The following is a 26,934-nucleotide window of genomic DNA, read 5'->3' on the forward strand; positions in this document are numbered from 1 at the left end:
GTGGATCGTCCATCAGATAGATTTCTGCATCACTGTACACTGCTCGTGCTAGACTCACTCTCTGCTTCTGTCCTCCACTCAGGTTGATACCCTACAAGCACAACATTCAGTTACATTGGTTAAGTCAATGACAATCACAAAAATGTATTGATTGACATGAGAATTGACCGCACTGAGTGGATCGTCCATCAGATAGATTTCTGCATCACTGTACACTGCTCGTGCTAGACTCACTCTCTGCTTCTGTCCTCCACTCAGGTTGATACCCTACAAGCACAACATTCAGTTACATTGGTTAAGTCAATGACAATCACAAAAATGTATTGATTGACATGAGAATTGACCGCACTGAGTGGATCGTCCATCAGATAGATTTCTGCATCACTGTACACTGCTCGTGCTAGACTCACTCTCTGCTTCTGTCCTCCATTCAGGTTGATACCCAACAAATACAACATTCAGTTATATCGGTAAAGCCAGTGACAATCACAAAGACATTAATTGACATAAGAATTGAACGCACTGAGTGTATTGTCCATCAGATAGATTTCTGCATCACTGTACACTGCTCATATCAGACTTACTCTTTGCTTCTGACCTTACTGAAGTTGATACTTTTCAATCATATAATTCATTTCTAATAAGTTTATTAATAACATTTATTATTTGATATATTAATTTGATATTCAAATGTATGAAAAATTTCTATTATTATAATTAATATTTTAAGATTTCTAAATGTCAGTAACTGAAATGATAAATAAAATAATTATTGTTCTACAACATTATAGTTAGATGTTTCAAATGCCAAAAATGAATTGTTTTCTGTTTTCAATGTAATTTTTACTGTTTGATAGTAGTTATAAAATCTAATTTTATTAATATTAAAAGTGCAAAAGATTGTTAAAAATGTTTGATGTTTGGATGATTAAAACAATCACACAAAACTAGTGGACAGATTTGGACGAAATTTGGCATGTACTGTACATTACTTAGATATAAGGATAATACATAGACATATCTTTATTCTGAAGTAGCACCCATAAATACTTTTAAAAGTAATATTTTAAAAATATGTTTACTATAAAGATATGTAAGATATTTATATATCGAAGTTAAATCTTTGTGCATAAATAAACATACAAAAATTGAATGGTATCATCACAGTTCTTGCTTAAATTATTTATAATAAACCTATTAACAATGATGAAATTTCATAAGAGATCATCAAAAGAATGCAAACACTTTTCAATAAGGTATCGTTTCAATTCTTAAACGTAAAATCATTATTTATACCAACAATATGTTGTGACAACTTGTTATAAAACTGTATACCATAAACCAGTGTTTATATATATATAAACAAACAAAAATACTCTGGTTTATGGTATTATATATATTTGGATCTGACAATTGGTTCCGATTTCTTGTTAAGTAATTATGATAGGAGCCAAGTTTTGGTAATCTATTATTAGCTTTCCTTACTGCCAAAATGGTTTCCATAATGTACCTGTATATGCTATAAATTGTCAAAATATATAAATTAGAAAAGAGACCTCTTACGCTGTCTTGTGGTTTTAGACCTGAAATTATTCGAATAGCTCTGCAAATAAGAGAATATTTTGCAGATTTCTATTACTAGTCAAACCATACAAAACTGCACCAAATGAGATGTGGGAGTGAATATGAGGAAAGTACACAATTTTTAGTGTATTTAGGGCTACAATCCAGAGGATATTTTTATTTTTTAAGAGCCAGAATATGAGTGTCCCATGTCAAACTTTCATCTAACATCAAACATAAAAATTTAGTCTGGTCTACTTGTTTAATTTCTATATCATCGATTTCAATTGATGGTTTTGGTTTAGATTTGTTTTGTTGCATCGGGAATAACATAAAATTAGTTTTATCAGGGTTAAGTAAAAGGTTTTTATCGCTGAAGTAGTTTTTAATCTATGTTAAATTTTGCTTGGAAATTCTTTTGATTTCATTTAATTGTTTATTTGATACAATAAGGTTAGAAATATTCGTGTATAAACACATTTTGCTTTATTTACCCATGAAAATTGTTGGAAATCCTTTAATATAACAGAGAAACAAAACTGGTCTCAAAATAGAACTCTATACAAAATGGTTTCCATTTGTGATTTAGCACTGGTTAATTTATTCATTTTTTCCAAATATGCCAGTTCTACATACTGCTTCCTATTCTCAAGGCATGAATTAAACCATTGTAAAGAAATATCCTTTATGCCTAATATTTTTAATGAATTAATGGGCTACTATGGCATACGCTTCAAAAGCCTTGCTGAGGTCCATAAAAATCCCTACAGCTTGGCCACCTCTATCTATTGCATTCACAAAGTCAATGTCAGCAGTTGTAACAGATTTACCTCCTCTAAAACCATGTTGGTCCTAGTCATATAATTTGTTAGTTTCAAGAAATTCCACAAGTATAACATACATTGGCCACTCGTAAATTTTTGAAAAAGCTGGGAGTATAGATTATTAGGAGGATCCGTTACTTTACCACTTTTAAAAACAGTTTTGATATTAGGAATTTTTAGTTTATTCAGAAATATACCACTAATAAAAGAAGAGTTAATTATATGCATCAGCAGCTTAATTAAAAAATATTTTACGTTTTTTAATAACAGTAATTGGTACTTCATCAAGCCCTGCCATAATTTGTTTTTAAAAAAATGATATAATTTTGTCGAGCTCCACTTCACCTAGAGGTTTAAGATGAAAAGATCGTATTAGTGACTTTTTGATTCTACCAGGAAGAACATTAATGTTTACTAATGGAACACAAAAGTTGAAGTATTAGCTAAAAATATTATAAAAATCATCATATTTGTAATCTACAGGAGCTTGATACAGACCATAGCATGTTTCAGTTGCTATTTTTTTAAAGAAATGTATCAGTTTTCTTTATTTAATTTTCTTTTAAACTGGGTGAGTGGCTAATTGTGTTTTTCAATTGATAAATTAACTTTTAGCAACTGAGCATCATGATCCGAAAACTCTGTAACAACTGCAATTCATAATTTCATCTTATTAATTGTATTATAAATTGCACTTTAAGATTTAAATGTAGGAAACTGTACCAGATACCATATATTATGCTGGATCAGTGTAATTTGTAGAACCTCACAGACCCCAGACTTTTTCAACACAACAATATTAATATCCCCTGCTGGAATTATATAGTAAAATGTATTACATATTATCACTAAAGCTGCATCGAGTTTTTCCAAAAAAAACAAAAACATTGTAAAACTGTTTACCAGGTGTTCTGTACAGACTACCTATAATTAATGATAAGTTACTTATTTTGCCTTCTACTGAGCAGAATTGTAATTCCTTTTCTACAACTAGTTTTTTTAATTTCAGAAATGTCAATATTTTTATCTTTTACAGAGTCAGTACACAAGATCATAACCCCTCCACCTCCTACAATTTTAAGACAGCAGCAAAAAATTTAGTACATAACTATTTACAGTTGTGTTAGTTTATATCAAAATCTTTTAATTCTGTAAAAAATCACTATATTAGATTTGATTTCATCCAAGACTATTTCTAAGGCTGGTTTACATGAAGGGAAATGTTGAATATTTTGGTGAAAAATAGAAATTGATGTATATTATTTATTGAATTATAATTTTTTGATGGAGAAAAGCTATTTACAATAGAATTATTTAAGTTACCTGATACATTCATATTTATGAATTCATGGCTGACATTTAATTCGAATAAATAAGACTGTACTGTTCAGAAATTGTTTGATAATTTATTCTAAGATTTTAAATTTATTTTTAATATTCTTTGAATACATTTATTAAAAATATATTTCCTTCCTTTATTTCGAGTGTTAGAGAAAAAATTACTACAGAGAATTTATATTTTTACAAACAGTTCAATGTTACCTTTTCTCCTATCTCTGTGGCGTCCCCTCCAGACAGCATCTTGAAGTCTTGTTCTAAGGCACAGTTCTTTACTGTTTTGAAATAATGTTTTTCATCAAAATTGCTTCCAAACACAATATTGTCTTTGACTGTTGCATTCTGGATCCAAGCCTGTTGCGCTACATATGCTATTCTTCCCTGCAAAACATAGAAGTATACAGTAAGGGATACAGTTCTGCTCTGTGTGAACATTAAGTTTACTGAATTAATTATATATATATATATATATATATATATGCCTTTCAATTTTCAGTATTCATTATGAAAATGTATACCAATTAAAAGCCAGTGAACTGATCTTCATTTTTGGAGGCCTTTTTTATCTGTTGAGACTATTTTAAAATGTCTATGTAGTAATTAAGCTTCAATACTATATAGGCAACACTGACATTGGTAATTGCGCATGGAATTCCATGGGATTTGGCTGAATGTTAGTAAACATTTTAAAATCGGTCTCATGGGTAATCATAATGGCAACAACAAAATCACATAAAAAATTAAATACTTAATAAATACTGTTATGAAACCACGTATACATACTTTCAATAGCTACCAGGCACGATCCTGCTCCCTACTATCACAGGCAAAGCCTCTACCTACTATGTGCCTTGAGTTAGTTTTTCTTTGTTCCTGTTAGTTCACATAATAAATTCGTTATTACAGCAATGATAAGCAATTGATAAGCATTTTAATAGCCTGAATTCAATAGGTTAACCTATTTCTTATCATAGAAAGTAGCATACAAAGATTCAGAAATGATAACTAGGGTTACCCCTTAATTAAATAGATATCATACTAAAAAGATCTATTTAATAAAATGACTCATATCATAAACACTTCCTTTTTAATCCAGATCAAAAATAGCAATAAGACCTAAAGTTTTATGAACATTTTGATTAAACAAAATATTCTATTGTAATAAAGTCACTCATTAACAAAAATTACAAAAATATAAAACCGTTTAGCCAATGCAAATGTCCTTGGAATATTTCAATACAAATTCTATAGAGATGTTATGATTCATAGGGTCCATAGGCACATTGAGGACACTAGGACACTTATTTACTATGTGTGTAGGTATTTAAGTACATCTTAAATGTGATATTTTATTAATATAAACATATATGTTTATAGTATTTACAGTATGTTTACTAATAATAGCAAATTAATTCATGAAATTTAGTATATTTCTCTTTTATTTATATAATTTAGAAAGCCATTTTTCATATGAAATAACATACTCAAAGACCTATCTAAAGACATACATTCTAAATTATTGTAGTGGACTATTCAATACGCCTACAAATCCATGACCCATATAACATTTTTGTAAAAGCTACATTGAACTAATCCAAGGAAATTTTTAATAAGTTTGCTTTGTTTCATAATGAGAAAAAAAATCCTTTGGTTGATGTGTGGCTTTATTATATTAAAAAGTATTTTATTAAAAATGTTCCTAGTTTTAGATTTTATATAACTTTTTTACCTGGATTTAATAAGAAAGTTTTTATGATAATGTGTCACTTTATCTTTTTATCACGTAAAGTTCATTTAAATATGAGTGGTAATTTTCAAACAGATTAATTGTTGCAATTTTAAAGTAGGTTTATGTTACACCATATCAAAATAGCTTCAAATTACTGTATTCTTGGGGATGTTAAGAAAATAAATATTTAAACAAACATTTAATTTTCTTAATTTATAATTACTTAAAAAATATATTTTCTTAAGCATGGGTAAATAAAAATCATGTTACTCTCTGAAGCTATAAGTCATGTATTTACTGTAAAAATAAGTGTTTTTACTTTCAGGTGTTTTTATTTCGTTTTTATTTTTGATTAAAAAAAAACCTCAATTTCCTACTTTACATGAGTATAATTTCACAAGGAGTGTTAAAAAATAGTTCCTCTTTTTCAGTATTTAGGGAAGTTATCTTAACACATTCAGTGTGGCCGACTCTAAAGGGAGCCAGCAGACCTATGCATGCAGCAAGAACATCCCCAGACGAGGTACCTTGCCGCTCTACTGCCACCAATGCCTCAGTGTAGTTCAGCCATTGGTTGTAGATGAGTTATTCTCTGCCACATTTTTAGTTGTTACTAACACTTCATTGTGTTCAGTTTTGTTTGTTCGTGTTTGCGCGGCATGGCTCTGTTCAATAGGAGCCCCGTGCAATCTTTGAATGTTTTATGTTTAGTGTGTTGTTTTATTTATGTAGGTAAAGTGTGTAATTCTTTCTGTACATTATTTGTATGTTTGTTTTCTAATATGGATCCTGCAGTGCTAAGTACCTCTGGTTACAGTACCTTTCACACAAACAATGAACAAAATTATGTGATGGTTCTGTGGACCTCATTCAAAGAGTTGTTGAATGTTCCTCAGATTCTTCATCTGACTATTCTGAAAGTGTGATGAGTCTACTGTTATTGAGATTCCAACTTGAAGTATGAAGTATTACAACAACAGGTATGTGGCCTATTAATTTGGTCAGAACCGAATCATTGTTAATGCCAGTCCCTGGGGTTGGTTCAACAGATTTTTGCACACTCCTATTTGACGATATTTTATATATATTATATATGACGATATTGACTATAAACCAACCCTGACACCGAAATCAAGAATCAGTGTGTAGAAAGTCATCACAGTACCTGAAATGAAGACATTTGTAGGCACTTTAATGCACACAGGTACAATAAAAATAAATCAAAGAATATTGGAAAACATTCTTGTCCATTATGTGTTGTTTGCATTTTTGCAAAATAAACAACAACGCTCTTGACCTCCGTACCACAAACACCATAGATAAGATTTAGTTTATTGTAGGTTACTTCAATGACCAAAAGGAAAGTGTTTAGTACCCTCAAAAAGAGATCTCTTAATGAGGTTATGGTACTATGGAGAGGAAGGTTGCACTTTCATCAATATATAAAGAGTAAAAGGCACACATTTTGTGTCAAATTATACATCTTGACAGAGCATTGGGGATTTATACTAAGATTCCTCATGTACACAGGCAAATCAGACACTACTGTAAGTGGTGCAGGGCATACAGAGAAGGTTGTCCAACACATTTGAAGGATTATTTAGGGAAATGCCATTCAGTGTATACAGACAATTATTATATCAGCTACGCTCTTGCTTCTAAATTATTAACTGAAAAACATATTGCATGTGGACATTACGTGTTGGTCGAAAGTTTACACCTCAAGAAGTAACTAATTAATTCCTGAAGGCGTGTGAGAGAACCGCATGCTATGCAAATTGTGTGATGATTGGGAAATGGAATACAAGAGGACTTTCTTAAACATCTGGACTAAACACAAAAATAACATAGTGGATTTTATGGACAAAAGAAGTCATATTAAGCCTAAACCTCTCCAAATAGTGAAATATAACGCTCATACAAGTGGTGCTGATCAGATGATGGCACACTACCGATTTGAAAGAAAAACCCTAAGGCAGTGAAAAAAATCTTTATATAAAAATAGCCTTGAAATTTTGCAGAGCACCTCAGTGAAGCCTGTTATATAATTTATGATGTGGCATATTCCTACTTTGTTGTATGAACACATTACTTTCTTTTTGGAAAATCAATAGAAAAATTTCCTCTACAAAAGAAATGAATTACCAGCTGCACTAATTTAAGTTCTATGTTTAAAATATCTAATAACAAATATTTTCAATGGACATATATTTTAACTTAACACTGTTATAAACCAATTGTTTGACAGCTACATACCATGGCTTTTCAGAAAGTAACAGATATTTTGGACTAGCTTGGCAGTGAGCAGAGTTAGAGCCACTATCTTGGGGTAAAAAGATTCTTACGCTTAGTACACATCTAGCTGTGGAGCAGCCGGTCTGTATCTCTCCTACTCTTCTCACTGTGATTAGTTATAATGTGCACTAAAATTGAAATCTCACCCATGAAAATTGCTGTTTCATGATCACTAACATGTCAGTATGTTTCTTTTGAAGTAAGAACAAATGTTTTATTTATATGCTTAAAAAAGTTAAAATTTATGTGCTTGTTTGTCCACACGGAATGTGTATATTTTACGTACATTGTACAGTGCTGTAATATATTTTTTGGACTAATTGTCATATGCAGATTATTTAAATTAGTATATTCTTGGATACAGTTAATGAAACTAATCACAGATTTTTGAAGAAGATTTCCCATTGAAGGAAAATCACAAATAATAAAATAGTAAGCATTATAAAATTTTCTATTTTGAACCTTTTGTGTATAAAATATGGGTGCAATCACTCACGTGTTAAAGTTAATTTAAAAAATTTTTTCCAATTATGAGACCACTTTCTTTAATTTATAGTATCTGGCTGAAAAATGTAAAAGTTATTTGGTAAGGTATTTCTTTAGCTTTTCTCTTGTTACGTAATATACATAATTCAAAATGATGGTTGGTTCACGTTATTTTTACTATACCTTGGTATTGGCATAACCAGAATTCCTGACCATTTCGCCCATGAAGGCAGATATAAGGGAAGTCTTGCCAGCACCAATGGCCCCCACCACTGCTACCAACTGTCCAGGCTGTACCTTCAGTGTGATATTGCGCAAAACAGGCTTGTCATCTTCCTCAGTACCCCATGAGAATGTCCCATCTTCTATAATTAACGGTTCCTCTAAAAACAAAAATTCACATAAGTAAACTCACCAAGATTTGATTTCTTGGATTTTAAAGCATACACTGTTTTTTTTCCATCTAAAAGAATAAAGCACATTAAATAGAATTATAATTTGTTTGATGTGGTTTTTACTACTAATGATAAAATAATTAAACAATTATACAGTATTACAACATTAATAACTGCTATTGTAATAATTTTCAAATTTATCTTTAGAGCCCTCCAATGTGAAAAACTGCTGAGTGGCAGGCAGATGTTTTACATAATGCAAGAATATTTTCAAAAATTCATTAAAATATATAATTTGTCATTTTAACATATTCATTAGTAGACTTAATTGAAACATAAAACTATAATAATACAAAGAGCTAAATCATCAGTCTCCCGTGTCATTTTGTCCCACAGATGTTAAAAATATTGTAACGATAACAAAAATTTCAATACTAACTATAATAAATGTATTTCTAAAAATATATATGATACATGTATTTTATTTTTGTATAACATGTTTTTGGCAATTTATATAAAACGTGTATATAATAAACAAATTAACATTCTTAAATACTTTGCTATAAAACAAGAAAGAAAATAAGAAAAAAAAACACGTATGAAAAGTTTTTTAGAGTACATATGGAATACACTGTAAAAGTTGTAAATAAATCAATACAGAAATACACTTTTTAATGTACCACATATAACTTGAATTTCTAAAAATTAATTTTTTTACTTTTACTATTTATAGGATGCTTCCTACATTATTTAATTATTTATAGGAATATTTATATTTAGATTAAGAGAATTGTAAATTTATATAATAAGTGAATTGTAAGAATTGCGATCCTTTGAGCAGTGCTGAATTTCTTGTTGTGTCGGGTTCGAGGAATGCCTAGAAGCTTCCTTTTGTCTCTAGGTATTGAGCATAGGATACAGGTCTGAGTTGGATAGGTACCATCCAGTTCAGACATTGTGTTTGCTCAATTTTGATTGGCCAATGTTAGGTTGATTAGATGGTGGGAGGGACTTCTAGATCCTTCCGGTGGATTCAAGTAAGTTTTTCAGGAGAGTTTTTGCTGTGTGCTCAGAGAGAGAAGTTCGTGTAGAAGTGATAGCCTACTCTTGCCGTATAGATATTTCGGTAGGAAGGTTGAGTTTAAGATTAAAATTCTTTTCAAAATTTAAAGTTTGAAGTTTAAATTATTTATCTATAACAGTTATTTTTGTTAGTTGGTGAAGTCTTCAGGAGATGTGTGAGGTACTGTGAAAGTTAGAATTTAACATTTAAATAGAAAATTGATTGATGATATTTTCCTGTTGAAGTTGGTTAAATCAGGAATAGCCTACTGATAAAGAAAATTTATTTTATGTTCTGAGATTCTATATATATTTTAACAAGTTCCTAAATTTAATATTCAAAGCCAAGCAGATTATTCTGGATAATTCAATAATCTCGTAAATTGAAAATTTACAGGAAATAAGTACTTTTTAATTGATACAACTTTGAGTTTAACTGGTTGGACATTGTCTTTGTTCATATATTAATTATTAATATCACCTTAATTTGTTTGATTTTTACTTTGAGAAGAAATCTTATTTTATTATTTGTTTCATTTTATATTAGAAGAAGATCATTTTATTTTGAAATTCAATGAAGATTTTTATTTTGAGTTAGTGTTGAAAATATTAGTACTGAGAACTTGAAGGACACAATTATTGATTCTTTGATTGATTGTTAATCTTAAGGCTGGACATGTGAATATTTGATGGCTTATTAATACGAAATAATTGAGAATAAATTAAAAGTAAAAAAGATAGCTTGGCGTTGCTGTATTATTGATTTTAAATTTTTATTAAAATTACTATTAATTTATACTGAGTTTAATTATTGAATTCCATTGGAACTTGTGAATTCTTAAAATAAAGGGTTATTAGTTTAGAACCCAATTGATCGCTCTTATACTAAAACAAAAATAGTTGTAATTGTTTTATAGAAATTAACCTTACTATAGACACGTTACACTATTGTTACATTTTATAAGTTTGCCCATATTAATTTGGTTTTTTTACCTTACTAGTATATAGCATTTAAGAAAAGTATTGTGAAGAATAACAGAAGAATGTTAGTAAATTTGTATGGTGGCTGCCATGATTGCAGCTTCTTACAAAATAGCCTCCAAAAAAGTCAACTAAAAAGCCACTACACTAGACAAGCAGGAGAGTACATTCAATCAGTACAAAGAACATGTGAAAGATATCTCAAGAGCTTTACAGAGGATACTTCGATGTTGCCTAAATGACTATGTGTTCTACAGGCTGGATGAATTCTTCTCATGGAATAACGTATCTTAACTAGATCTTACATACACAAAAACTTTTGCCTGCAATAACTGTATAACCCAAATTTCAAATTTGACTCAATTCAGACAAATGTCTAAACTTAGTAGTAACTAAACACTTAAAATCATTAAATTTTCCTTAATTCAATCACATATGACCTACGGAATATCAATATATTATGCTACAATTAAAAAGAATTTGGACACAATACTTCTGCAGCAAAAAGTACAGAAAGAATTATGACAAATTTAAAACAGGTGGATTCTGTCAAAACAATTTTTCTCAGAAAGGAAAATTTTAACTGTCTATAGTTGTAAGCATAAAAAATAATAAGAAACTTACGAGATGTTACAGTTTTGTTTTGAAAAGTTAGCAGTTCATATTATTTTATGCTTTTTTATAAAAGATTAATAAATAACTTAGGAGTTTATACCACATATGTACACACACACACGCACACGTGCGCACACACACACAGGAATCCATACAAGAAGAAGAATATACACCCATGCAATTTTGATAACTTACAATAAACATATATAAATCAATAGATTTTAAAATTAATAAAAAAACTAGCAACCTATTTTAGAGGTAAAATTAACATAAAACAAATTATCATACATATAAGATAGAAATACATAAACTATTGTAAAATTGAATCATCAGATAAAAAAAAATAATTTCTTTAGACCAAATACCACAGAATACATTAAATCTTAATATCAAGGAGATTGTTATGCAAAGTAAGTTTACAACACCTGGAGTTGTAAAGTGAATTTAGATCAGCTGGTGACTTTACAATAATGGAATTTTTATTCTTTTGAAGGATGGCTTAATAGGAGACTGAGAAAAAGCTTTTCTCATCAAAGTTAATAAACATTTGAGTTATTAAATACAGTAATACTTTTATTATTTGTATTAAATTGGTGAATCTCGATTTTTGAATCCAAGAACAGAAAAGACATGTACTAGATGATGAACACTTGAATATTGGATGGGAACCAGAGCTCTCAGATCTGCAAGGATTACTACTACCAGTATTAAATCTACACTAAGCCGACAAGGATGATTGGAAGATGAATAAGTGTCAATGGAACATATAAAGTAAAACTGGATTTGAAGATTTTTACTTTAAGTTCATTTAATTTTGTATAGGTAAAGCAATTTTGTATTTAAAGTATAAGTTAGTAATTTAGCGCAATTGTAACAAACTATTGTAAATTAACTGTATACGATGTGACACTGAGTGGTAGAGAGCGCTTGATAGCCCTAACTCTATCTCTGATAAAGGCCTTTTTCATTTCATTTCATGTTGTATCATTACAATTAAAAAAATTAAAATTAAAAAAAAATCATTACAGTTTAAGGCATCAGGTAATAACAAGAGTCTGGAACTCCACACAACACACAAGTGAAATAATCTTGAGTTACTTCTTAAGGACCCAACAGGTATTTCATAAAATCGTGTTGTTTGTCTGTTTAACTGTGCAATAACTCTTGGTAGAAACGTCCTAGAGACTTTCAACTTGGTATATAGATTTCCCTTAGCCCAAGGAAGAACTCTATTGATTTTGGGGATCAAAATGTCACAGGACAGCAAAGTTACAAGAATCTCTGTAAAGAAATGCTATGTTGTGTTTTTTTTCATAATCTGCTGGTACTCTATTGTATTGTCTTATTATTTCACAAACATCTCTGCATTAAAAAAATTCATGGATTAATAAGTTTAGTGCTCTTCACTTCTGTCTGCAATACATTATAATGTTGGACTAAAGTAATAAAAAACAAATAATTAAATTTTACTCACTTTTGTTTGTATCGTGAGAGACTGAAGTAAAGTCCAGCTCATCTGCATTCATGAATTTATTTATTCTCTTCAATGCAACCAAAAACTAAAACATACAAAGAGCTTGAAATAAAATAAAATTGTAAACAATGTACACTGGTAATAATAAATGTATATAGATAGTTCCTAACCCCTACTTGTGGCGGTACCTTCTCAAGGGAGATATAGAATCGACAAGATCTTATATTATTTTTTCTTCAATGCTTCCTTGCTCTTATACCATACAATACCAGGAGTAGCTAGAGGAATGGCAATAATAGTCTCCTTGGTTAAGAGAGTATATGAGTTATCCAGCATTAGTTTACCTTTTTGCATATGTTTTTGAAAATAATATTACAGCTTTTGAAAGTTTATGAAATAAACTTTGTGAAATCTAATCACAAATGAACAGAAAAGACAAGTCAGCCAATTCAAATAAAAGAACATCAGAGTGACCATGTTGCTAATTCCAAACACTCATGTTACATGCGTCTTTAGTCATGTATGCTTTAGGTATATTACAAGAATTTGTAAAATAAATGTATAGTCTAAGAGCTATTTATTTATTTTGGTATTTCAATTTATGATGCAATAACAACAAAATATCTAGACCTAATTTTAAATTTACAAAACAAGAACAGTTACATATATTTCATCTCTGTGACATGAGGAAGGGATTTGATTGTGTTCATAAATACAAATCTTAAAACTAAATTATTATGGTGTCACTGGAAATTCTACTAAGAGTTTTTAATGATTATGTAGCTAATTGTAGAAAAATATTTGTTATTAACGGAAACTGGTCAAATTAGGTTCTAATCAAGTATCAAGGGTCTAGGGTCAACTGTGAGTAATATTTTTACTAAGACGTGTAATGAGTTGTGTGCCTGAGACACATAAAATCTGCATATTATGCTTTTTTCAATCAATTAAGGTATAGTTTCATGTTAAGGGGAAATAGTACTTAAATTTTCAATAACCTTTTTCTGCAAAAGAAATCTATTAGGTCAATGTCTAATGTACAATCTCTTGACTATTGTAAACCTCTTTTCCTTATTTTTGAACTGTAAACTTTTATTAATCTTTATAATTTTGATTATTTGGTATTTTATTTACTAAAAATATTTAAAATCTTATTGTAACAAGTAATGTGCATAACTACTGCGATAAAAGAAATAAAAATAATATGTTAATAGAAAACTGTAGGCTAAGTATAAAACAACATACTCATGTTATAATATCCCAAAATTTAGAATAAATTAAAATATCTAATTAATAATTATCCAACAAACATTTTTACAACTAAACTCAATAACTGGCTTCACAAAACCATATTTTATGATTTGATTAGAGTTTTTCACTCACCAAAATATTAGTTTTTAGATTATTTTATATTAAAAAGGTGATTATTATAATATTAGTTAGTACTGTATTTTAACATTTGTAATATTAATGTATATACTATAGCATCTTTTTGACTATGTCTCTTAGATGTAAATATGGCTTTGTTAACGCTTTGTGTAAATGACAATAATAATTTAATTAGAATAGAATAGAATATTCTTTATTGCACATATTCTTGGAGAACAGGGCAAAAGTCATGTTTATGTTACAATTGGTGTATGAGTTAGTGCTTGTCAAAAATTGTGTGTTCTACATTGAACAAATTCTTTGATGGTGTAAATTGGTCGCTCCAGTAGCCAGTTTCTCAAGGAGGCTTTGAAGTTCTTTTCTGGCAGTCTTCTTAGGGATTCAGGTAGAATGTTGAAGAACATTGCTCCTCGATAAGAAGGTTTCCTCTCAAATAAGCTGAGATGATGTTGATTTAGGAGAAAGTTGCTCCTGTGTCTGGTGTTATAGGAGTGTCCGTCTCCAGTCCTTGCTTGCCCTGATTTGATTGTATAGAGGATTGTCTCTTGGATGTAGAGTCCTACTACAGTCAGAATTCTCAGTTCTTTGAAGGCTGTTCGGCATGTGTCAAGTGGTCCTAGTCCTTTTAGAGCTCTAATTGTCCTTTTTTGTAGAACCAGCACCCTTTGGAGATTTGAGATTGTCGTGCCTCCCCAGGCTATCAGGCCGTATCTCAAGTGAGATTCAAACAACGAGTAGTATGCTGTCATAGCTACATCAGTGTTGCTGATTTGTGCAATTCTCCTTATTGCGTAAAGACTGCTATTTAGTTTTTGACAGAGCTGGTTGATGTGTGGTTCCCAAGATAAATTTCGGTCCAAGGTGAGTCCTAAATATTTTCCGAATTCTATTGTAGTTACTTCTGGGAGGCCATGATAGTTATTTTGAGTAGCTGTAAAAATTAGTTGTTGGGTTTTTGATTCATTTAAAACCATATCATTTAGGTTGCAATATTGTTTAGCCATATTGAAAGGTACAAAGGAGTCAATGTCTAGTTGATCTTTGTTTTTATTTGTTACAATAAGGGCTGTATCATCGGCATACATTACCATTTCACAATAGTTTTGAAGGTATTCTGGAAAGTCGCTAGTCAGAAGGATATACAAGACGGGTCCAAGAACAGAGCCTTGCGGCACTCCTCTGCTTACTGGTAGTGGTTCAGATTTTACTTTTTTGACCGTGTTGTGTGTAGTGTAAGTAATTTCCACAATCTGTGTCCTATTGCTGAGGTAGCTCTTGAACCAGTCTATTTCTTTGTCAATGATTCCCAGAGTTTGCAGTTTTTTTGTAATGAGCTTGTGGTCTAGACAGTCGAAGGCCTTGGTAAAGTCCAAAAGTATACTTGTGGCTATATATCCTGCTTCCAATTTATCAATGATGGTTTCAATTAGTTGGACCAGTGCTGTTGCTGTAGATCTGTCTTTTACAAAACCATGTTGTCTCGGAGTAAGAAGGTGGTGCTGTTTGAGATGGTCCAGTAGTCTAGTTAGCACTACTCGCTCCAGGATTTTGGAAAAAAGTGGAGATAAGTGAGATTGGCCGATAACTGGTGGCTTCATCAGTTGCTCCAGTCTTATATTTTGGATAAATTTTTGCGAGTTTCAACCCGCTGGGAAAAGTCCCTTGTAAAAGTGATTTGTTTATAATAGTTGTTAGTGGAGTGATAATTTCATGTTTGCATTGTTTGACCAATTTAGAAGATATTTCATCGTCTCCTGTTGATGTTTTTGATTTTAAGGTGTCTATGATGTTTCCGACTTCTATTTCATTTGTCTCCTGGAAAATTAGTCTTGGTATTTGGGATATGTAATTTGGTTCTATTGTGTGTGTTGTTCGTTGTTCATTTCCTTTGGTATCAAGTGTTCTGTCAGCAATTGTAGCAAAGAAGCTATTTAAGTAATTGGCAATGTCTATTGGAGAGTCTGATGCGTAGTCCTGTATGTTTAAGCGTTCAAGTTGAGTTTTTTCTAATCTCTCTTTTCTTTCATTATTAATCACTTTCCACATGGCTTTTGATTTGTTGTCAGATCTTTCAATGTAGGAGGAGTTAAGCTGTTTTCTTAGTGTTTTTATTTTTAAGTCGTAGGATTTTTTCCTTTGGGCTGTTTCTTTTTTGTCGTCAGGATGGCCCGTAATGTGTTCTCGATTTAGTGCCTCTAAGTATGCGTTTTTTAGCGCCTGGCTTTCATCATCCCATATATTCTTGGTGGGATTTCTTTTATGTTTTACTATTTTAAGAGGGCAGGCTATGTTCATTGCAGATTGGAGGATCCCATGAAACGCTTTATAAGCAGCATCCACATTGTCTGTGAGCATAACTTGTGACCAGTCCTGTGCTTGTAGATTATACCTCAGTTCTTCTACGGTTCTTGTGTTAAATTGTCTTCTGTATGATTGTGTCTGCGTGGGGCTTGTCATGTTTGTAGAGATAAAGCATAACTGGGCAGTGTGATCTGAGAGGCCTGTTTTTAGCACTCTGGTTGATATTTCAGTTTCGTTAATGTTTGTGCATATGAAATCTATAGAAGTCTTGCTGTGACTGGTTATTCTTGTAGGGGGTAGGTGAAGTCTGCTCAGTCCATAGCAGTAAATCATATCGTCCAAGTTTCTTCTGTCGTTGCTTGCCACCAGGTTGTCTACATTGACATCCCCTATTACGAGTACCGGGTTTTTAAAAGATGTTATTTTGTCCAATTCAGATGATAAAATATCTAATGCTTCTTCCAAGTTGCTACTAGGTGGCCTGTATAAACCTAAAAGGTGCAAGAATCCTTGTTTCATCTCAATTTTCAGAAGGATGGTTTCACATATAAGTTCTGATGTGGTTCCTGATAAGGATATTACTGTAATTTTATTTTTAAGGTTTAAGTTTGCAAAGACAGCCACTCCACCTTTTCTGTGTTGTTGTCTATTAAAGCTGCCTATAAGTCTGTAGCCAAGGATTCTAGTGCTCTCCAGCTTTTCGTTGTTTAAGCCATGCTCAGTAAGTATTAGTAAGTCTGGTTTGTTGTGGAGAAAATGAGCAAGTCTGTCGGTTTTGTTCTGAAGGCCGTCAATATTTTGGTGTGCAATCATGAGTTTCTGGTGCTTATTTCTAGGTTTGGAAGAATTTATATTTTGGGGATTTTGATTTATTTTTGGTTCTTGTGCTGTTGCTAATTTCGGCTCAGCTATGTCCTTGTGGACTTGATTTTGGTTTTGTCTAAAAAAGTGTCAAGTTGGTGGGTCGCATCCTGTGAAGAGGTTTGAGTCTGAGGTCCTGGTTGTGTAGGAGACTGGTTAGGCATATATGAGGTGGCAGTTTCACATAATGCAGAGGGTTTGCCGTATTTTTTTACATTGTCTTTATAAATGTTAATATTGTCCTTGTACTCATCAATGTGACGGTTGAAGAACTCCTCGATACTTTCTCCTTCTTTTCTGATTTTTGCTAAAGCTGGTGGTGATCTTGAGATCTTATGGGAAGATGTGGAAGGTGAAGTTATTTTAAGGCCAGGCATTGGTGATGTTGGTGTCGTCAGAGGACTCGTTTTAGAGGCTTGTCGCCCTGGTTGTTTTCTTGAGTCCTGTCCTTGGAGTGTTGCAGCCTCATTGCATTTGGCAACTTGCAAAGCTACACTGAACTGAGTCTTCTTTTTGTTTTTGGAGATTTTTTTTGATACATTAAATTTAGAGCAGTTATTTTTCTGACTTAGATGTGATGTCATTTTGTGGGGATTTGGGGTTTGAGAGCAAGTTTTCCCAACTTGTTCTTTTAATTTTTGTATTTCACACTCTATTTCATATTGCCTTCTTTTAAGGGCAGTCAATTCGGTAATTGTTATCAATGGTAAGAGAGTCTCTCCTGTATGTGAGCATGTTTGAATACCAACGTCCCGATTGGTAGCTTGAGGGATTACTGATTTTATTGACTCCGATTTGGAAGTGAGTTCTTTTATAGTTTTTTCTAAGTTAAAAATTGTTTTCTCTAGATTGTCAATAAGTTTGCGTTGGTTGTTGTCTTGTTCTTCAAAAAATTCTTCGAGCTTTGTTTGGTTATTTCTCTCTTTGTCTAGCTGGCTCTGTAACTTTGCCAGTTCTTGGTGTAAATTCTCGACTTTGCTTCTATATTTTTCTTCAGTTAGCTCCATTTTCTCTGTCTTTTCTGAAGTATCTGCCAGCTCCGCCTCGAGTCTCATGCATTTTTCAAGTAGCTTATTGTTTTCTGCTTTTAGCTTTGTATTCTCCTGTAGAAGGACACTACCTGACTCAGCTGCAAGAGATAAAGACAAATTGAGATTGGCTTCCTCAGGATTTACTAGATTTTGTATTTTTTCCACGATAGTATGAGTGTCATTTGCAAACAATTTGTTTTCAGTGAGACTGTGCTCCAATTCTTCTTTTAATGAGTTGTTTGCTAGGCCGGTACTGCTCACAGTTAACCCTTGTGTTTTGGGGGTGGAGCAGCAGAGCTTTTCTTTTATGTTAGGTTGGAAATGTTCTTCACCGGTGCCTTGGAAAACTTCCTCTGCTCCTGATAGTGGTGCACGGTCTATGTGAAGTATAGTGGTTGATTCGGGGTTGTCTAGTATTGGGAGATTATTCATAACTTGGTTAGAGTCGAGGAGGATTTTGGTTGGGGATGGAGGAGAGATGTTGCAGTTTCTGCATTTCCAGTTTGATATCTCTTTCTTTGTGAGTTTTGTCACTTGTCTTTCTGTAAGATTCACACAACCACCATGGTACCAGAGGTTGCAGGTGCCTGTGCATAAAATACTGGAGTATTTTACCCCAATACCACACTCTCCACAGGGGTAGTTTCGAGCCTTTGCTCTGGTGTTTGGCATTATCTGGTGTCCTTTTACAGTGGGGCTGTGTGAACGGATAAAACAGCGAAGTAATGATTTCTGCTCCTTCAATTTAGTGGTGGCAATATGCAGCACAGATGTTTGGTGTTATTGCAGTTCTGAGTTGCAGTAGGGATTGTCAACAGGTAAGCATAAATAACAAGTATTTATCTGAGGATTTTGTCAATATAGTAATAAATATAAAAATCAATATTTATTGCTATTGTAGTGTTGTCAGGGTTCAGTTAAAATCTTGAAGTAGTCAATATATGGTTATTATTTTAAGAATTGTCAGGTGTTCTAAAAATGAGCAGATTCAGTTTTTTATATCCTGGTTTGTCTGTTTCCAGTAGTTGTTATATTTAAAGAGTTGTCAACTGTTATAAAATTGAGTAAATCAGTTTTTTGTATCCTGGTTTGTCTGTTTCCAGTAGTTATTATATTTAATTTAAAGAGTTGTCAGGTGCTCTGAAAATGAGCAGATTCAGTTTTTTATATCCTGGTTTGTCTGTTTCCAGTAGTTATTATATTTAAAGAATTGCAACTGTTACAAATAAATATAATTCTTAGAGTAGCTGGCTGAATTGCTGTAGGTCAGCGCTGACACAGTGTCTGGGTCATTGCTCCAGTTCAGGCGGCCAGGCAGCTCTGTGTCAACACTTTGCGATGTGGAAGTTGGATGTGTGTTTGGATCAGTTGACGTGTTCCAAACCAATTGAGTGTTGGCAATTCCTGTGACGTCACTGTATATGATTTGTTTTCTTTTAGTTGTGATAAGTTAAGCTTATTAATGAGTTAGTAGCTTAGAAATGTTTTAGTTTTCCTTAGCAAGATTAGTCCTCTGAACTTGGAGGTATAATTATCTGTTTATAATAAAATCTTGATGTTACAACCTATCAAGTATAAAAATTGATTTGTTTAAGAATCAAACCAGTAATTCTGTAAAAGAGGATATTAAATAATGCAAGAGTTATAACATGTACAAGGCGTGACTAGAAAATAACTGAATAACTATTGGCGAAGCCACAGAACGAACACAATAAGCATCATTATAGTACGTGTGGTCATGTGAATTCCCTTTCTCGTGTTTCATCTGGCTCATTCTTATTCCACTCTTAGCACCAGTCATAAAGCCGTTAACCTTTTGTCTCTGTGTCAAAACAATGTTGAGTATCCAGAGAAAACAGCACGTGTGAACATCAAATTTCTTTTCAAACTTGAAAAATCTGCAAGTAAAACTTTGTAATGTTACAACAGTACAGCGATGACTGTTTATCCCGAACACAAGTGTTTGATTGTTTAAGTACAGCGATGGACTGTTTATCCTGAACACAAGTGTTTGATTGTTTAAGTACAGCGATGACTGTTTATCCCGAAACACAAGTGTTTGATTGTTTAAGTACAGCGATGACTGTTTATCCCGAACACAAGTGTTTGATTGTTTAAACAAGGTAACTGTGAAGACAAGAGTGGCGAAAAAACACCCATGAGCAGACCATTGTCATAAAAAAACCGATGTTAATATTAAAAAGATCGATAACCTTGTTCAAATACATTAATGATCATTAGTCACAATTACTACATTAGTGCCCTGTCTATTTGTCTTATAAATGTTTCAATATTATTCCTGAATTTGTAAAGGGCAATATATCATTTGCTGGATTTAAAAATCATTAACAAAGTGGCTACTAACAATGTTTTTAACCTTATTTGATTTGTTTATGTCATGAAATAGAATTACTTTTACTAATTAGAATGCTGATTCTATATGTTGTATATTTACCCTTCAATGTTTATCTCTTGTCAACATTTACTCGTTTTTTATGCAATTTCAATACTTTTTGTCTTAAAATGTGTTTTCTTAATTTTTTATCTAGTTATTAAAAAATCAGATCATATCATAGTTAAAGTTATGCTGGTTTGCTTGCTGGTTAATAAAATAATAAATATTAAACTAAGACTCCCACACTAACACAGTAGTTTAGTCCTCTTTTGTGTGTGTATTACTCCTCTGTTTGCAAGAAATTATGTAATTATTATACTTTTAGTTAATGTTTCATTTTTTCTACTTTATAGATAGTAAAGCAATGTATATTTTATAAGTATATTATTCCATTTTGTCTATATAATGTTTGTACATTTTCATGAAGGCAAATAAAGATTATTATTATTACTGTACATGAGCATGTACAGAAAAAAAACGGAAAAATTTATGGAAAAAACAGATATGAATCCTCCACCAGGACAATTTTCCAGCTCACAAGCTCCAGTGAAGATGTTTTTAGCCACACACAACATCCCTGTCTTAAATACACTTGTAACTGTTTTGCTCCCTAAAGTCCAAGTCACCTATTAAAGGAACGAGATTTGAGATTGTTGAAGCAGTAAATGAGTACGGGAGCCAGACGAATCACAAGGTGAGGTGGGAGGGGAGTCAGGTGATAAGCTGTATAATATTCAGCCTTATTGCATTCGTTCTTTGATTCCACCAATACTAATTCCAGTTATTTTCCACCTCATATATTTATGAAACAATCTGCCACAACTCTGTATAGTTAAAAAATGTATTATGAGATCGAAGTGACTTGGGCATTTCATCTTTCATACAAGTTAAGAGTCTAATGGAAAAATGGGCAGTTTCAACAATAAATTACGCCTCTACATGCGCACCTGCTTTTCACCTACAGGTAGCTCAGCTGACTGGTATACTAGTATGTTACTACTATAATAGTATACAGTAATAAGTAGTATAGTACAGTAGTCAGTGGGCTAGTGTAGTCAATCACAGGTCGCAGTAGTAAAGGTTATTGTTTAACTTATGTAAAAGTCAGTTTTGTTTTTAAATTTATTGTGATTGTGAGTTTGACTTGGAAAACATTTCTGTATACAGTGGAAAATATGTAACTTATCATATGGTTATATTTAGAGATATAAATATATGATGAATGAAGAAATTTCTTTTCTAATATTACTTTACAATTTCCAAGTGTTACATGTGGACTAAGAGATCATTGATGCATTACCACTTCTTCACCGCAATAGCATCAACATATGATGCTATGTGCTAAAGAGGCGTTTACAAGCCCCTTTTATGGATTTTTTACAAAATGGTTAAAAATATTATTTTGTTCCAGACAAAAGACATTTTTTTCGCATCTCGACTTAAAAACGAAAAATTATTCTATTTAACACAGCCTAACTCATAGGAAAAATTGGTCAGCAATGAAGTTAAAGAAACTGTCTTAGTAACATTTAAGAAAAAACCAAAATATTTTCTCTTACGTTTTCCTAATACTCCATATTAACCCATTAAATCCTAGGAGCATCATCAGAAATTCTCAAATGTACAGTTTTATAAGTAATTTTCGAACTCATGCTCTAAAATTAATAAAACAATTTTAGATCTGAATTAAATTATGAAAAATTGAAACAGTAGGATACCTGTATAATGAACTGGACCATCATTGGTGTGTAGTAGATGGGGAACCTCATGACGTTGAAGAGTGCACAGGCAACGAATGCGATCTCAGGAGTGAGAACATTGCGCTCGTCGAGAGAAGAACAAACACACCAAACGAACGTGAAACGATACCTGTCACAAACAAATTGTATCAGCATTTTACCTTAACTTATCATGAATGGACAATCAATATTATGAACATATAATGGGTAACAAAAAAGCTGAAGTACTCATTTTAAAGAACAGGAACCTATTCTCTTTTTCAATTGTCAAACCTAAATGTTAGGTTAAGAATACATATCAACAGTAAACAAATCCTGGCAATGAAGATGAACTCAAAACTTCACAGCAGAAAATTTGTGTAATTTACTAAAAAAAAAGCCAACAAAACACCACAGCTCTTAAGAGAACACAATAAATCCCAAACCACTTCGAGAGAAATAGAAAATAAACATAAAGACTTATTTCAGCATAGTGAAACCTGTAAAACGTAATTAAGTCTCCGGCTGGTGAGTGATGGCACTAATGTACATGTTTACCCACTGTGAATTGATAAAGACTGGATACATATATTTGTTAACTTTTCAAAATTATTTTTGCAATTGGCAGACAGAATTATATCAAATTTATTTACACCACTGTTCTCCCCTGTTTGTATATCATATTCGTTCGTTAAGTCTCTTACAGCAAAGGTTGCAAAAATTGACACTATATGCAATTGAAACCCGTTTTATAAATTATCTACAAAAAGTTCGGGAATGGAATTTATTTTCTGAACTATTGCAGAGCAATGAAATGTTACACAAGTACTATAACTAAAATCTACTTTTTTAAGCAAATATAAATATTTTCCATCATACTGGGGATGGTCCACAAGTAGCCAGAAGAAAATCTTAAATGAGAGCATAGGTAGAGTTATACATTAAATTAAAGGTCTCTATTAGTAGAACACAATGCCACAAACCCAACCTGAAAAGGTACACCCTAGCCAAAATGACATCACTTAAAAATGTTAAACTTGAGCTTGTTAAATAAGTTTAGTTGTCATTCCTTGTGTTAGATAAAACAATGAAACCCCAAAAACTTCACCAATAAGCCAATAGTGAATGCCAATCTCCAAAACAGAAACAAGATGGCGGAAAAAAAGTATGGAAGGAGGAGTTGCCATTTATAAGAACAATACATTTGGATATAAAATAGAACCAATCATTGCAAAACCATCAATAGAAATGGTGTGTGAAACGCAACTAGTTGCTATCTCAGAGGGACAGGAATGCACTTATGTCTTGGGAATCTACAGGCCACCTGGAGGAGATCTTGACGTAGCCCTTGACCATGTATCTGACATTTTGGACACTGTACCTGTATGGAAGTCACGTATTATAATCATGGGGGATATAAATATCGATTGTCTAAAACAAGATAGGGACAACGCAAAGCTTACTAATACTTTGGCAGCATACAATATTCACCGTTTACAACTCCCACCTACCAGAGAGACAAATACTACATCTTCATCCATAGACTGTGTATGTAGTAATATCACTCCTCAAGAAATCAATGTCTCTACATTCACTACTGGGATTTCTGATCATAAAGCACAGCTAAGCTCAATCTACAAGTGTTCAGCTCCTCTGCCCATTGTAAATTCAGAAAGAAGGCACTTAAACAAGAAAAATTTGGACCACCTAAAAGAAATTCTCCGGCGATCAGGAATGGGATGAAATCATAAATACAGAAAATGTAAACACAGCGTACAATAAACTTAGTGGCATCCTCACCTCAGCAATGAACACAGCCTGCCCTTACAAAAAAATCTAGATCCAAACAAAGGCATAACTTTAGAAGCATGTCAGACCCTGTTGCTAACAGACTTCAAAAAGACTTTCTTGAGGCTCTTGAGCAAGAAAAATTAAGACCTGGGGTTGAGGCAAAAAGATTAACAGCAGAAAGGAAAAAAGCATATGATTTGAGATTGAAATTTTGTAGAAGACAAGCAACTACCGACTTTATTAACAATGCTGATAACAAGCCTAAAGCGATCTGGGACACCATAAACAGTGAACGACAAAAAAAAATGCACGGAATCAGCAATTGAACTGGAAGTTGACGGAAAAGAAAACTCAGAATCCACTCCAAATAGCAGAACACCTAAATACTTATTTCACAACTGTAGCGGAGAAAACACTGAAAGAAGCCGGTCAAAATCTTGACCTCACTGACAACCAAATGGACATAATCAACAATGTTTCTGATTTTAAGTTCGAAATGACAAATCTAACCGAGGTTGAAAAAAACAATTCTTTCACTGAAATCAAAACCCTCAGCTGGAATTGACGATATATCATCCACTGTATTGAAATATATAGTCGAAGAAATCAGGCTTCCATTGACAAACATAATTAACAAGTCTCTCTTACAAGGCATTTTTCCAGACGATCTTAAAGTAGCTAAGGTTATCCCGATAAATAAACAAAAGACATGCACAGTTGCAAGTGATTATAGACCGATATCTCTTATTCCTACGATTTTCTAAAATAATTGAAAAAATTGTTTTAACAAGATTGATGAGACACCTCTATTCTAACAATCTCTTATCTGAACACCAACACGGCTTCCTACCTGGAAGATCCACCACTACAGCCATCATAAGGTTGAAGGTGAATAGACCAGTTGGAAGAAGGAAACTTGACCACAGCTTTGTTCTTAGATTTTTCTAAAGCATTTGACAGTCTGGGACATAACTTGCTCATTAAAAAGCTTAAAACATTGGGAATTCACAATACAGAAGAAAGGTGGTTTTCAAGCTACTTGAAAAAATAGAACTCAATTGGTTGAGATCAAATATACAGTGAACAAACACAACTTACCATGCAAGATCTGATCAACTTCCTATCAGTAGAGGGGTTCCTCAAGGATCCGTCCTTGGACCAGTACTCTATATACTGTTCACTAATGACTTACCCAATCATCTCAGTGAGTATGCCTCTTCTACAATGTATGCAGACGATACTGCTTTGATGTTGGCAGAAAAGCAACCTGATAATTTAGACTGTAGGGCCTTCATTGCTTTAAATGTAGCCAAACAATACTGTCATGTTAACAACTTGGCACTAAACGAAGGAAAAACAAAGCAAGTACTGTTTAGTAGAGCACAAAATGAAAATGCTGGATTCCCGATGTTAGAGGTGGAGGAAGAAACTAAGTACTTGGGAATTATTGTAGACAGTGCTCTATCTTGGACACCTCATGTTGATTTGGTCTGCAACAAATTGAGTACTGCCCTGTATGTGCTCAAAAGAGTTAGAGCTGTCACAGACCTCGCAACAGCTAAAAGTTGCTTATTTCTCACTATTTGAATCCCACATAAGATATGGACTGCTTGTTTGGGGTGGATCAACTGCAGGAAATCTTAATAGAGTCCTAATAATGCAGAAAAAGGCTGTGAGAGTGCTAGCAAGCTTGGGACCAAGAGACACTTGTAGAAGTGCCTTTTAAAGACCTTGGTATCCAAACTGTTACTGCCTTGTTTATCTTTCAGTCCATCAATCACATTCTCACAAGCAATGCTGAAAGATTCATTGACATCCATACCCACAACACCAGAAACGCAGTAAATTTCAACCTTCAATCTCACAGACTTGCAATGTTTGCCAAAAAACCTTCCTATGCAGGAGCAAAATTTTTCAATCTACTGCCAAGACATCTCAAAGAAGAGAAGAGACTATTCCCATTCAGGACACGTCTCACCACCTGGCTGGCCGACAAGACATTCTACTCCGTTGAAGAATTTTCAAATTGGAGAGATTTGTCAACCTAATTTATAATTACTTTTATCTATTGACACATATTCTGTACTCTATGTTCACGAATAAAGTTTGCTTTGACTTTGACTTTGACTTTGGAATCGGAGTGGGCCTTTTTTATTATTGGTTCATGCTAGATGAACGTCTTAAAAACCGTACTGTGACTCCGCATTGCTTTATTAATAATATCTATTCTGTTTGATACTTTTGGATTTCTTTTTAGTTCATTTTCAAAATTGGCAACCAAAGTGGCCTAATCTCGACTGATGGTTGATATGGCAATTTTATATATGAAGCTTTGATTAATTTCCTTTTTAAAGAAATGAGGTTACCGATGTATTATGTTGGCTTCATCCCAATTCATATGATGGTCTTCAGAACCTTACAATGATTACAATTTTTTACTTTTCTGTTAGACCATTTCTCGTGTTTTCTTTGTGTTTTTATACCCTTACATTTAATGGTCTTTTCATCTCACCTATGTATTCTCTATTGCAACTACGTTTTATATACTGTAAACACAGTTTTTGGAATCCTTGTGTGCCATTTTTTGGTATTGTTTTTACGAGATTTTGTGTCTGAAGATTATTGTGTGTTTTATACTTTCTACCTACTCTTCAAATTTTCTCTGATAACCCCCAGCACATAAGGG

The 26,934-nt window shown here is 32.6% G+C and overlaps 1 protein-coding gene across 1 annotated transcript; it reads right to left on the reverse strand.

Annotated features, from left to right (window-relative positions):
- Positions 1 to 3: 3 nt before the first annotated feature.
- LOC124373436 (ATP-binding cassette sub-family C member 2-like) lies at positions 4 to 25,229 on the reverse strand. Its single transcript, XM_046831807.1, has 6 exons — positions 25,099 to 25,229; positions 22,458 to 22,608; positions 12,763 to 12,847; positions 8,419 to 8,618; positions 3,930 to 4,106; positions 4 to 267 (listed from the first exon to the last, which is right to left on the reverse strand). Exons 1-6 carry the CDS (start codon positions 25,227 to 25,229, stop codon positions 79 to 81), a joined length of 933 nt encoding a protein of 310 aa, XP_046687763.1. The 3' UTR covers positions 4 to 78.
- Between the last annotated feature and the right edge of the window lie 1,705 nt (positions 25,230 to 26,934).

This window comes from Homalodisca vitripennis, unplaced genomic scaffold (assembly GCF_021130785.1).
Source record: "Homalodisca vitripennis isolate AUS2020 unplaced genomic scaffold, UT_GWSS_2.1 ScUCBcl_5548;HRSCAF=12325, whole genome shotgun sequence".
In the NCBI taxonomy this organism is placed as follows: Eukaryota; Metazoa; Arthropoda; class Insecta; order Hemiptera; family Cicadellidae; genus Homalodisca; species Homalodisca vitripennis.